Consider the following 15000-nt stretch of genomic DNA (forward strand, 5'->3'; position numbering starts at 1 on the left):
TCTTCAAGTCATTGGTGATAGGAGTTAGATGGCTGCGGAAGTTTAGACACTGGCATAGACAAGTATATACACAATGTAAAGTGACACTGTTGGCTTGATTAGCAATGAGAAGTCATTTACTGTCCAATATTGGTATTATTATTTACAACCTTTTGTCCTTCAGCTTCTTGACCATATTACAGTCCACATGGTATCTGGGGGACACAGAAGTTGAGCAATGGTAAAAAAAAGACAAGGACTTTTTTACAAAGACGAACCATTATTTTGATGAGTTTATGTGCAGTAAAAGTTGAGATTTGAGAAGTTAGATGATAAATATTGAATGAAATGACCCAGACTTAAAGAGATGACAGTTAATGATTTTCACTCTAAAACAAACTATCCCTACTTGAACTGTGCTCCGTATAAGTTGAAATCTTTATTTTGTAGAGTAATGGCACCACTGCTTTTAAGTTGGTATCTATAAGACATTGTCAAATGAAAAATCTTTTCAAGATTAACACAGCTTACTACAGTAAACAAATATCTAAATATTAACTGAATAGTTCAAATTCTAATTGTTTGAAATTTATGCCTGATAGGCATAAAGTTTAAAAGTGAAATAAATGTAGAAGTAGAAGCTAAACTTTATTTATTGAAATATCAGCCGAGACATATATTTAATAAATTGCTTCTCTGCCTTAGTAGATATTGGGCTTCAAATTTCGACACAAGGCCAGCAATTTCGGGGGAGGGAATAAGTTGATTGAATTGACTCCAGTCCTCAACTGGTACTTAATTTATCAACCATGAAAGATGAAAGGTAAAGCTGACCTTGGCAGAATTTGAACTCAGAACACAGAGGCAGATGAAATGCCACTAAGCATTTTGCCCAGCAAGGTAATGGATTCTGCCAATTTGCTGCCTTTGTCTAAGTAGCTATGGCTTATTTAAATTCTAAATGCAGTTTTCTTTTTAGGAATAGGGTTCAGTAAGCAGTAGATCAGCTGATTTATGATTGAATGTGGCTGACAACAAGCAGGAAGACTTCTTCCTTAACATTCCTTGTCAAAGTCATTCAAGCAGAAGGCAATGAATAATTTCTAAGACAGTGATAGAAAAGAGAGAGAGCAGAAAGAAGAGAGGTTAAATGGAGTGCGTGTGTGAGAGAGAGGGGGGCGACGGAGAGAGAGAGAGTATGTGTGTGCGTGTGTGTTCTTTTACTGATTTTAGTCTTACTGAGGCTCTGCCTCCAAGGATATCAATTCCTGGAAGTCAGTAGTATAAGATTTATTTCAGACCTATTGGCATCAGGACATGGTTACTGACATAACATTCAGAACCCTATACACACACACACACACACACACACACACACACACACACACACAGAAGTAGGCATAAAGTCAGGTGCTATGTTAATAAGATTGACTCAATTTGTTTTTTTGTTTTTGTTTTTTTGCAATGCCTTAGGATGAATACAAACAAGTTTTAGCAATAGTTATCTACCAAACCATTTTAAACTAAGAAATGGCAGTTGCTTTTATGCAAATAAACTTTCAGAATTTTGTGCTCAGATGTCTTTGGGTGAGTCTGTGATGCTGCTACATGAAGAGACAGACATGGATTTTCATAAAGGATTTAATTCACAGCCTTCACATTACTTTCTGACATGCTTCAATATCCACCTTTGACCCTGTGCACCAAACCAGTTCATTAAAATAGTTTATCTATCAACTTATCTGCTGGCCCTTCTTTGTTGAATTGCTTCTCTAACATTTCTGATTGCGATGTAGTTATAAGCCAAGTAACTATAACTACACACTCCTCTCTATCCATCTCAACAAAAATAGAAATTGAGCCATTTTCCAATAAAGTAATAGCTGGCTATGTCCATCCTGTGTACAAATAGGCTTCAGCACAGTTTTTTGCCTGCTAAATTCTACGTACAAGGTATCACTGAATCTGAAGCTACACTGTGTTGTGGTACTGAACCCAGAACCACAAAGCCAAGCAATTTTGTCTGTACTAGATTTTAGTTTCAAAAGTTTTCAGATCAACTTTGAATAAACAGTCTTGAAATTCATCTCATGAGAATCTATAGAAAAGGCAAAAGTGGCCTGTTTAGTAGCTACGAGAATTACCAATCTGGTGATGTAGTAATTTTTAAGTCACTTACGATGATGGCTTAACAAGACTTGCCTTATGCCTTGTGATTGTAAATGGTTTAATATTCAATCTACTCCCATGTTCAAGAGAGAACTCAAATAGGGATCACATTTTTATCTGCCCACACAAAACATTACATTTGTTTTTTTAAGTGTAATTCTTCTTGAATTCTTTCTGTAAATATTCTTTTATGGTCTTATAAATCAAAAAGTTGTTTCAATGAACCAATACAAAAAAATTTTTCAAATGAAAGAATAAAAAAAAAATGTACTGATATCATATAAATATTCCAAAATGAACAAAAAAGAAAAAAACCCCCAGAAAATTCAGTGAAATGCCAGTAGTTCTCTGTATTCATGTACTGTAACTTAATCAGAAAAGATCAGAAAAGCCACACAGCTCTCTCCCCCTTTTTTTAAAAAAAAAACAGTGAAATAGTTTCATAATGAACTTGTTAAAAACTAACAAATAACACTGCATTGTGCCTTTGTTGTCAAATCAGAAAAAATATCAGAACAAAAAAATTTTCCAGAAATCAGACAGAATTTCAAACCAGCAGAAACATTGGGACAATGTTGCTACACTGGGAAATATGGTAAACTTATTATATACATATAGGGCTTACAAAGCATATATACACCAAATATTTATACATCCACAATACACATATTGTTGAGAAAAAGTACATCTCCGAGTAGAGCTGGAAATTGAAGGAAGATAGAATAGCAACACGTGAAATTCTCAACATTTTACTTTAATAATGCTGCCTGCTCTACCTTTAAAGGAATACAACTTTCTCCTGCAACCTTTTGAGATGCACATCAAAAAAGAAGTGATCCAGAAGTGTAGAAATAAGAACATGTTTGAAAGAACACCATCTAAATATAGATGAAATAGAATCTTTCATGTAGTAGAGACTGGCTGCTGCTAATCCAACCTTGACACCAACTAATCAACTAACTTTAGCAATAATGTTTGCCCCAACTACCACACCTGATTAGTAAATGATATAGAGGCAGATAGAAGAAGCAAAAATGTATATTAAAGAGTCTCTACAAACAATGTAAAATTCAGAGAAGCAACAGAGTAAAGATTCAGTTTTGAAAATATGTCGAGCGTTTTGCCTTTCAAGCCTCAATTTTATGATATAAGTTTAAAACTGAACATCACCTCTGACATTTTTATCTGTATAGGAGGTCCTGCAAAAGGAGCACCAGCAGCAACAACACTTTCCAGTACAGGCACAAGGCCTGGAATTTTGGGAGAGGGGGTAAGTTGATTACGTTGGACCCCCCTCCCCCGTACATAACTGGTATTTATTTTATTGACTCCGAAAGGATGAAAGGCAAAGTTGGCCTTGGCAGAACTTGAAGACAGATGAAATGCTGCCAAACATTTTGCCTGGTGTGCTAACGATTCTGCCAGCTCACTGCCTTATCGTTATCATTATTATTATTATCTTCATTAGCATCTTCTTTCAATTCTATTTCTATTTCTTGCCAAGTGTCTTCCTGACACCTAGGGCAGAGAAACATACTGTACATATTGGCAAGCCATCAAGACAAACACACCAGATTGTTCATTTACAGAGTCATGTGATAAAGAAAAAAACAGAGAAGTAAACAAATAAAATAAAGGGGAAAAAAAAAGAAAATTCACAATGACAACACTCTTCTCAATATGTGTGACATACCAGTTAAGACAATCTTTTGCACTTCCTGCATTATTATTATTATTATTATTATTATTATTATTAATTTCAAACTTTGGCAGAAGGCCAGGAATCTTTGGAGAGGAATCTTTGGACATTGACCCCAGGGTTCAACTGGTAGTTATTTTATCAATCCTGAAAGGATGAAAAAGCAAAGTCAACTTTGGCCAAATTTGAACTCAGAATGTAAAGATGGACAAAATGCAGCTAAATATTTTTGCCTGGTGTGCTTTACAATTTACAGGAACCAATGAGCCGAAGGGCTGCACTAAGTTCCAATGTCTGCTTTGGCATGGTTTCTATGGCTGGATATGCTTCTTAATGCTACCCACTGTACAAAGTGTACTAGATGCTTTTTTCTTTTTTGTGGCATCAGTGAGGTTACCTTACAAGACAAGACCCCCTAATTGAGTGGGATATAGTACTGAAGCATGTGAAAGTATGATGGAGAGACAGGAATAAATGTCTAGCTGAAAGAATCAATACAGATTTTGTTTCCACACTTTGAATTTCAATTCTAATTTTACTACAGTTTCAGCTATAAGAAGAGGGTCATCAACATTATCTTATAGTCATCTATTATGACCTAGAGAAGCATGACAAATAGGAGGAGTACCACTAAATTTGTTGTGGTACTTATTGCCAACTCTTATCTTATTGGCAACATCCTAGTACATGACTTCAACCCCTCTCACCAGTCATTCATCAAATAGCTTCTGCAACAACCAGCAGATCAAGAAGCCAGAAAATTTCTTCGCATTACATTGGCAAAGCAGAAAGAAAAGAAAATTCAGAATGAAAATCTCAAATAAATACTTACTCATCTGACTTTTCTGATTTGTTACTATCAGCCCAGGTCATTCTGGATTTGTAATCACATGGTAACGTTGACCTTAAAGATCCATCACAACGATTAAAATTTTGGTAAGAGTTTGAGGAGCCTGCTGCAAAGGTATGAGACTTGGGTAGGTTCCGACAACCATCGATGGTATTACGTTCCTCTGATATTGTACTTCTCGTAACACCACCAACGGTTCGCCGAGCGTACCGCTTGCTAGGTGACCTGGAAATTAACAAAGAAAGAAACAATTCTGATAAAAGAAAAGCAAAAACAAGAAACAATTGTTAAAAAAACAAAAATAAATCAAATAATTAAAACTAACAAATGAAAATACATATATAAATGAAATATAATTACACTGTCAATGGAAAACTGGAATAAATTTTACATGCAAGAAATCAGTTATTGATTCTATATTGTTCAAGTGTATAAAAAAAAAAAAAATACAAACACATATTTCTATGCATTTATGATTTTTCACATGGGTTCACAACTGGTTTTATTATAAAGTGGTGCAATAAATAGAAAGAGGACTGATCATAATGTATGATTATTTAAATTACAAAAGCAGAGGGATTATATGGAATGATTATCCTGGTTGTATCCAAATTGAAAAACATGAGACACTCAGCTAGATTCTATCAAATCAACCTGTTTATCCTTTGCCTCTAAAATGAAATTTCCAAGTAGTTTGAATGCACAAAAGTCCCCAATATCCAGAAGGGCACAAAGGAGTCATGACCTGGATGCTGCCCAGCCCCCTTAGGGTGTAGGAAGTTAAGAGCCGAAACACTTGCCTGAGGTGGGTTTCTTCCTCTGAAGACTTGCTGTTCAGCTCTGTTGAGAGTTTTTTTTTACCACTTTGCATCAGTTCTATTAACTTTAATTTTTTGTAATAGAAACATGAAGCAGTTGAGGCAAGTGAAATTGTGAAATACTGACATAAATGCCATTCCCAAGGACATCAACTTAGCAAGCAGTTCTAAGTGGTAATTGAAACCATATTAAGACTATTTGCAGGGGAGAACAGGACATAAACACTGAAAGATCTAAGTAGACGGTTGGTGTAAGAGGTCCTCATGCCAAATGCAGACAGGTGGTTTTGTTGAACCCACTGACAAGATGTTGATTTTTATTAATTTAATTTTCAGGTGAAAATTAAAGGTGTATAAACAAATGATTGAACTGTATTGATAAAATAAGTGAAGTCTAGTTATCAGTATAAATGTCAATAATACAATATTATTGATATGCTCAAAGGATCTTTGTCTTGTAGGTTACTTGGTAACCATGTTTAGTTCCTTTTTGAAGACATCTACTCCAGCTTATACAGATTTCTTAATTTTTGTAGCAGGGCATTGAAGAGCTTTGGGCTGTTGAACCCTAGACTACTGCAGTACCTGGTCCTGAATTTAGATGGAGTGAATGCTACCTTTGGTACAATACAATGGCGCCCAGTTCTGGCAGTTGTATAAACATTCAATGCCGAAATTAGGTACTAGCCCTTCTAGAGTTTCCCATATGTAGATTATTACATAACAGTCGTGCTTTCACTCCAAGGAGTAAAGTTGCATGTTTTCTCAGCCTATCCCTGTAGCTCATCCGCTGCACTGTTTCAATCCTTTTAGTGAAGTGGTGTTGGACTGATTCAAGCTCCGATGTTAGTTTGGCACTATGTGGTGACCATAACTAGGAGCAGTAGCCCAGGTGGCTGAGGATAAAGGTTCTCCACAGGGTCAACATAGTTTCTTGGTCTCTTGTCTTGAAGGACCTCAGTATCCATTCTGCCAGTTATCTGCACTTTGCTGCCATCTTGGTAATGTGCATATAAAATGGATGTGTCATTGCACATACTGATCTCAAGTCTTTCACTGCTTGTGACTCTGGGATTGTAATGCCTCCTGGTCCTGTATATGCAGGCTGTAGTGCATTCGTGAGGTGACAGTGCAGCAATTGAAATTTTCCAGTATTAAACTGCATGTTGTTTATTTCAGCCCACTTGTGTATCGAATTCAGGTCCTGCTGTAAGCTTGCGATGTTATCTTAATTTTTTATTGCTTATGATAATTTTGTATTATTAGCATAGCTAGTGACAGTGGCTGTGGGCATGTCTAAGAAAACTATTATGAACAGTAATGGCCCCAGAACAGTTAGGATTTGAGTTTCCTCAGAAAGGGCACTGTTGGTTGCAACTGCCTGACTTCAGTCTCTGAGGAAGTCATGCAGCCACTCTCCCAGTTTACTAGCAATGCCAAAGTTTCACAGCTTATGACATATCATGCCATGATCTACCTTATCAAATGTCTTTGCAAAGTGAAAGTATATCACGCTGACATCCGAATGGTCAAGCAGCTGTTTGAAAATCCAGTCACAGTGCTATAGTAGTTCTGGATGAAAGCCATGCTGTGTATTGTTCAGTAGATCATTTTCTTCTAGGAACATTATTAACTTCTTTCTGATGATCCACCAAATAACTTTACTGATATGCAAAGTCAGAGAGATTGGCCTGTAGTTTTTGGCCTCTGCTCGCTTCCACCTTTGTGGACAGGGCTTATTATAATGCCTTCTTTTAGCGTTTTGCAACAAAACTTTGGTTTCGCTAAAGTGTGTTTACATGACTTCAGGAGAATAGCTGGAAAGCCAACAGGACCAGTTGTGGAGCCTGAGCTCATTTCATCTATGGCCGCTATTACATCTGTCTTCTCAATGTTGATGTAATTGATGGTTGGTGCCTCTTTTTTGAGAGCTGCAATATTAAAAAATTCAGGCAGGTTTTTGTTCATCAGTATGTGTCCAAGGGGCGAAGTGAAGACTCTTTTAAATTATATAACTTTAGTTTCAGGTTCAGTCCCACTGCATGGCACCTTGGGCAAGTGTCTTCTGCTACAGCCTCGGGCTGACCAAAGCCTTGTGAGTGGATTTTGTAGAGAGAAACTGAAAGAAGCCCGTCGTATATGTTTGTGTGTGTGTGTGTATGTTTGTGTGTGTGTGTGTGTGTGAGTGTCTGTGTTTGTCCCCTCACCATCGCTTGACAGCCGATGTTGGGATGTTTACGTACCCGTACCTTAGTGGTTCGGCAAAAGAGACCGATACAATAAGTACTTGGCTAACAAAGAATAAGTCCTGGGGGCGATTTGTTCGACTAAAGGCAGTGTTCCAGCATGGCCACAGTCAAATGAATGAAACAAGTAAAAGAAAAAGAATATATATATATATATAATTTGAAGAAAAGCAACAAAAATGTATTAGGTTATAGCAGTACGTACGTTTCGTACAAACTTCATTTATTTATGTAGTGAGAACACCACATAAGATGTGCAATGAAAATGCATAATGGAAGTTCATTTCAGAAAGTCATTTTGTAAATGTGTGCAAATACAAGAGTAGGAGATGAAGAAAATACCATCTTGCCTGGGCTGTTAATCAACAGTCTCCTACTCTTGCATTTGCACACATTTACAAAATGACTTTCTGAAATGAACTTCCAATATGCAGCTGAGGAGTACATTTTCATTGCACATTTTATGTAGTGTTCTCACTACATAAATAAATGAAGTTTGTACAAAACGTACGTACTGCTATAACTTAATACATTTTTGTTGCATTTCTTCAGATTTTATTCACCAAATTCTCCCTACCAAATTCTGTTGCCACATACATTTTAAGTACCGCATTTAATCTTTTGATTAAATCTATATTATTATATATATATATATATATATATATATATATATATATATAATGTATATATATATATCTATACATTATGTATATATATAATGTGTGTGTATATATATATATATATATATATATACATATATATATATATCATCATCATCATCGTCATTGTCATGTAACGTCTGCCTTGCATGCCGGCATAGGTTGGAGGGTTTCACTGAGGGCTGGCAAGCCAGAAGGCTGCACCAGGCTCCAATCCAATCTGACAGAATTTCTACAGCTGGATATCCTTCCTAACACCAACCACTCAGAGTGTAGTGGCTGCTTTTTATGTGCCACCGGCACGAGGGCCAGTCAGGTGGTACTGGCATCAACCACGCTTGAATGGTGCTTTTTATGTGCCACCGGCATGGGTGGCAATCAGGCTGTACTGTCATCAGCCATGACAACAATTTCACTTGCCTCAATAGGTCTTCGCAAGCACAGTTTATTGCTTAATGATTAAAGGGTACTCTTAAATGGGTTGGCTATGCTGCACTGGCAGAGGTCACAGTTATGGTCTCACTTGGCTTCACGGATCTCAAGCACAGCATATCTCCAAAGGTCTCAGTCACTTGTCATCGCCTAGGTGAGGCCCAACATTCGAAGGTCATGCTTCACCACCTCATCCCAAGTCTTTCTGGGTCTACTCTTCCACAGGTTCCCTCAACTGCTAGGCTGGCATATTTTCACACAGCTATCCTCATCCATATGCAACACATGACCATACCGGGGCAGTCGTCTATCTTGCACACCACATCTGATGCTTCTTGAGTCCAACTTTTCTTTCAGGGCGCTTACACTCTGTTGTGTATGTACACTGACATTATACTCCACTGGAGCATACATGCTTCATTCCTTGCAAGCTTACGCATGTCTTCAGCAGTCACGGCCCATGTTTCAGCATTTACTCTGGGCAAGGGGCCCTTTGTCACCAGAAGTAGAAGCTCCCTGAAGTTTGTTCAGGATATTCTTATTCTAGCAGCTACACTCTTAGAACATCCACTCTCACTACTGACTTGGTAACCTAGGTAATGGAAGCTATCAACTACTTCTAGTATTTTCCCCTGGCATGTGATGGAAGCTGTTTTCTGCACATTTTCAGTGTTTATTGCTCCTGAACATCTACCATACACAAAAACTATCTTCCCAGATAGCCTTCATTTGATATTCTACCTGAAGGGGTTTGTGTTTTGTCTACCTTCCTACGTATTAGGTTTTGGTTTTAGCTAGGTTGACTCTAAGCCCCTTCGATTCTAGTCCTTGCTTCCACACCAGAAACTTCTCTAGTTCTGATAGTGACTCAGCAATTAGCGCAAGGTCATCAGCATAGAGGAGCTCCCAGGGGCATCCTGTCTTGAATTCCTGTGTTATTGCCTGGAGGACTATGATAAATAGGAGGGGGCTGAGGACTGAACCTTGGTGGACCTCTACCTCTACCCGAAATTCTTCACAGTACTCGTTGCCAACCCTCACCTTACTGACAGCGTCTCTGTACATGGCTTGCACAGCTCTTACTAACCATTCTTCTCTCCCTAGTTTCCTCATTGACCACCAGATAAGGGATCGGGGGACCCTGTCAATGGCTTCCTCCATGTCAACGAAAGCCAGGTACAGAGGTTTATCTTTGGCTAGGTATTTCTCCTGCAGCTGTCTTAGCAGAAATATAGCATCAGTGGTGCTTTTCCTTGGAATGAACCCAAACTGCATCTCATCTAAACTGACTCTCTCCCTAACTAGTTGGGCTATGACCCTCTGACTTTCATTACCTGATTCAACAACTTGATACCTCTGTAATTATTTGTATCTAAAGCGTCACCTTTACCTTTGTAGCAGTTGACTATGGTGCTGCTACACCAGTCATTGGGTATGACTCCTTCATGTATCACCTGGTTAACAATACGGGTGACTAGGATATAGCCAACACTGCCAGATATTTTGAGCATCTCTGCAGTGATTCCTGATGGGCCGGGGGCTTTCCCTGTCTTCATACTCTTAATTGCTTTATCTTCCATGGTACTGTCAACTCGGATAGCTGATCCCTCTGTTGAGTCGACATTCGGCAGACTCTCTTTCTCCCATTCATTCTCTTTATTGAGCAACCTTTTGTAGTGGCGTATCCAAACCTCTTTCTTTGCAGCCTTGTTTAGTGCAAGTGTACCATCATCCATGCGAACACATTTCTCTCCCACAACATCACAATTCTCTCTCACACACTGTCTTGCAACACGAAATACCTCAAGTCTTTGGTCCTCACAGTGCAGAACATTGGCAAATTTTTTCTTATCTGCTTCCCCTCTGGCTAAATAAACCTGTCGCCTAGCTTCCCTTCTGGCAGTCTGATACAATTCCCTGCTACCACCGTTCTTCCAGTCCTTCCAATCCTGTTTCTTTTGTCTAATAGCCCTGTCAATAACATTGTTCCACCACCACGTTATTTTGGGTCGAGAGGGGACTTTGCACCATCCACAGATCTGGTCAGTGGTCCTCAGCAGGTTGTCCTGTAGAAACCTCCAGTTGTCTTCTACATCGTGTGAAGCTATATTCCCTTCTATTTTGTCAAAGGCTTCGAGTAATAAGTCTCTAAATCTCTGTCCATTCGCAGGATCTTTGAGCTTCCAGACCCTTCTCCTCCATGCTGGTTGTCTTCTGGGCAACCACTTAGCCCTGATCCTGAAGTCACTAACTACTAGTCTATGTTGTGGGGTACATTCTTTGCCTGGGAAGGTTTTGGCATTTATGACCAGCCATCTTTCCCTATATATATACATACATTATATATATATCTAAAGAGAATGAATGGGAGGAAGAGAGTCTGCCACATGTCGACCCAACAGAGGGACCAGCTATCCTAATTGACAGTACCTTGGTAGATAAAGCGATCAAGAGAATGAAGACAGGGAAAGCCCCCGGCCCATCACAAATCACCGCAGAGATGCTCAAAATATCTGGCAGTGTCGGCTATAGCCTAGTCACTCGTATAGTCAATCAGGTGATACATGAAGGAGTCATACCCAATGACTGGTGTAGCAGCACCATAGTCAACTGCTACAAAGGTAAAGGTGATACTCTAGACACAAACAATTACAGAGGTATCAAGTTGTTAGATCAGGTAATGAAGGTCACCAAGAGGGTGGTATCTTGAAACCCAAGTGCTTTAGAAAAATACTGACTGCTTGCAGTTGAATGTAGGATTTCACATAATTCTTAGATTTTAGCTTCAAGTGATATTTGATAAAAGTAAGAAGTAGAGAGGATAAAATATGATTCGAGCCCTTTCAAATTAATCAACTTCATCATCATCATCATTGTCATTTAACGTCTCTGGCAAAGTTTCTACAGCTGGATGCCCTTCCTAACGCCAACCACTCCGATATTTATCCTTCTCTGGATATAGGCACAGGACAGAAAAAAAAAACCTAAACAAACTGAATGACCATCTTTGTAATAGAGTGATTCTCATCATTATTGTTCAGCAAGTGTCCATAGTAAATCCAAACAGAAATATCAGTGAATTCCTGATGATCTCTCTTCCATTGTCTACAGAGTTAAAATAATGAGGAGTATATTGTCAGGATCCCAGTAACAGTTGGTCTCTAACATTTTGGGAAATGTTCCCAATGTAAGGAATAATGGTAACAGCTCATAATCTTCTGCCTAAGTTTTACAAAAGCCATACAGTTCTCCTTATCTGACATCAATGTGACCACTACTGATTGACAACTAATCCATGACAGAATGTTGAAGTTTAACCAATTGTTTTGCCAACACAGGTAAATGAGTGAGTGACAATATTCTAAATACCAAGATTCAAGCTTCACCTATATTTAACCCAAGATAGAGTTCATTAATAATAACAATAATAATACCTAGACAGTAAATTCTCATGGCTTTTGATTTTAACTGATTGGAAGTGTTATCATGTACATTGTTTTGTCTTGATATAAAAGATGGGCTGTAGCAAATATTCTGCTCAATACCACAGATTTGTTTGTCAGTTGTTTGACCATAACCAGTTGAGCATGTCCCTTGGTGGATGATGATATGTGCAACTCTGATCATGAGCAGAAGCAGTGGGGGAACATCATAGCCATGTGTTGAGAGGAATTCTTTGGGGTTTGAATAATTTACTCCTGAAAACATGGGTACTTTGCTCAACATCTTTAAACAAACCTTATTCAGGTACCTTTTGAGTGGGATGGGCTACTCGACCTGAAGAAAAATTCTAACTGGGCCCCACTTGCAAGGTCATGCACTGTTTATCTTGATATGAGATCACCATGCTGCATGTGCCTGCTGTACCCTTATCCGATGGGTATATTGGGTTTCATATATTTGTATCCCCAATGTCACTTTGATGGCATGTGCTGCTCTCTCACACAATAATAACAACAACAACTTCTAGCATAGGCACAAGTCAGAAATTTTGAGGGAAAATTTCAGTAATTATAATAATGGTTTCAAATTTTGGCACAAGGCCAGCAATTTCAAGGGAAAGAGTTACATTGACCCCAGTGCTGGATTGATACTTATTTTACCCCAGTGCTGGATTGATACTTATTTTACTAAAGAGGAAAAGAAAAGTTGACCTCAGTGACATTTGAACTTAGAACATGGAGAGAGCTGACAGAAATGTTGTTAGGGATTTTATTATCTGATCTGCGAATGACTCAGCCAACTCACCAATAACAATCATTAGAAGAGCTTTGTCTAGAATTGCAAATATGAGAGAGTCATAATTTCTAAATATTGTAGCAGAGTATGTTTTGGTTGCTACAACTAAAGCCTCATCATGCAGTGATTCCAAAGACACCCTTGCCGACTCCATGTGAGGGTTTGGGTTCAGTGCTGCAAGCTACTTACAACAGAGTACTGTACTTTCTCATAAGCCTTATATAATTAAGCAACTTTAGACAAGAAAATCTAAGAGTATAATGCGATATTTGGGCATATGGGCCTTACAGTTAGTTGTCCTATTCACATATATGTCAACTATAACAGTCACATATACAACATCGAGTTTGGCACTGATTGCCTGGCACAAGTTGCACAAATATCATTTACCAATAAGATTTAATGCTTTCTCTCTCTCTTTTTTTTATTTTTGTTTTTTTTTCTTCTTTCTTTTAAAAAATCCCAGAGGCATAACATCTACAAAGCTGTCTACAAAGCTTAATTTTGCACTACTGGAGAGAAGATCAAAAACATACATTTATACTTAGTATCAACTAAATGAAAAAAAAGAAAATGACTAATTGCATGCATAACAGATGCACCTATTGAAGACCTGATCTAGAATCCTCAAAAAAGAAAATGCAGTTGCAAAAGATCTGCACATAACTATTCAATGAAGATGCAGTTAATGAAAGCCTGCATGGTTCTTCATTCAAGATGCAATAAATAAAAAAATCTTTTGAAAAAATGTAATTGAAATCTACAAACAAAATATGTTTGAGTTATTAATTTTGTGTGATTAAAGGTGTGTCAGGATGACCCCGTGGTAGGGTAACAGATCCTGTTGCAAAGATGTGAATGTATGGAGTGACCATACTGTCAAAATGTGAAGTGATCCAGTGCTGTAAAGGTAAGGTGATCAATTCTGAAAGACAGGGTGTAATCAAGTGATGAGGTAATCATCCAGCAATGATGTGATCTTGTAATGTGGTGAGCCATCAAGACACGAAGAGATGAATCAATGATGTGTTGAAGTTGAATGACAAATAGGAGCAATGTTAATTGGTTTTGATGAAGTAGACAAGTTAGAGCCAAGAAAATAGTTCTCGAGAGATAAAAGATTATGTTAATCTGTACAGAGGCAGCAGGGTGAGGAAAAAGAATGAGGAAAAGGACAAACCCAGGTCAACTTACAAAGTTGGAGGGAACATTGCACAGAGTGAATAAATAGTGACAGAGACAATAAGAAACAGAAAGAAATATTCAGAAAGGTAAGCCGTTTCCAAAAAGAGGATAACTTCGAAGAGGAGAGATGGCATACAACCCTTAGTGTAGGGGCTTAACAATAAGCAGCAAGCAAGGAAGGTTACTGCACTCAAACCAAAACCAACAACCCTCACCCCACTGCAATACTTATGAGATAAATAGAGCTAAAAACTGTTAAAGGTTTAAATTACTGGATCACAATGACTGACAATATTTAAAAAGAAAAATGATGTTATTGATAGATGTTCATATCTTTGCAATTAAAATTTTATGAGAAACTGAAATAAATACAAATTTCAAATTGATTCAATACATCATGTCCACACATGCTTTTATAAAAGTGTGCACGCACACACATACACACGCACACACACACACACACAGTGCTGTTAGACATACATTCTGAAAACATGGAGCTTAAGTAAGACATTTACATTATTTTGAGAAAAAAAGTTAATAAACAAAAACAAGCAAGACAATTAATATAATCAGTAGGAAAGGCAATTAGTACAACATCAGCTTCACACTGAGCAGCAGCAGTAGCAGCAGCAGTCATGTTAGCAAACACTGCTATGTAGGAAATGCTCTAATTTAGCCAAAAACTTTAGCCATCTATTCTATAATACATTTTGTTTGTGAGTTG

The 15000-nt window shown here is 37.9% G+C and overlaps 1 protein-coding gene across 27 annotated transcripts in view; it reads right to left on the bottom strand.

Annotated features, from left to right (window-relative positions):
- The window catches only part of LOC106869538 (tyrosine-protein phosphatase non-receptor type 4), a 379747-nt gene that overhangs the window by 118363 nt on the left and 246384 nt on the right, over positions 1-15000 (bottom strand). For all 27 annotated transcript variants that reach the window (XR_016243461.1, XR_016243462.1, XR_016243460.1 and 24 more), the window contains one exon: positions 4680-4922. Coding sequence is in view for 20 of the 27 variants with exons in the window: in XM_089358827.1 (XP_089214953.1) it covers positions 4680-4922 (243 nt within the window). In the remaining 7 variants the exon portion in view is untranslated. The remainder of the gene's footprint in view (positions 1-4679; positions 4923-15000) is intronic.

Source organism: Octopus bimaculoides, chromosome 10 (assembly GCF_046866305.1).
Source record: "Octopus bimaculoides isolate indiv1 chromosome 10, ASM4686630v1, whole genome shotgun sequence".
In the NCBI taxonomy this organism is placed as follows: domain Eukaryota; kingdom Metazoa; phylum Mollusca; class Cephalopoda; order Octopoda; family Octopodidae; genus Octopus; species Octopus bimaculoides.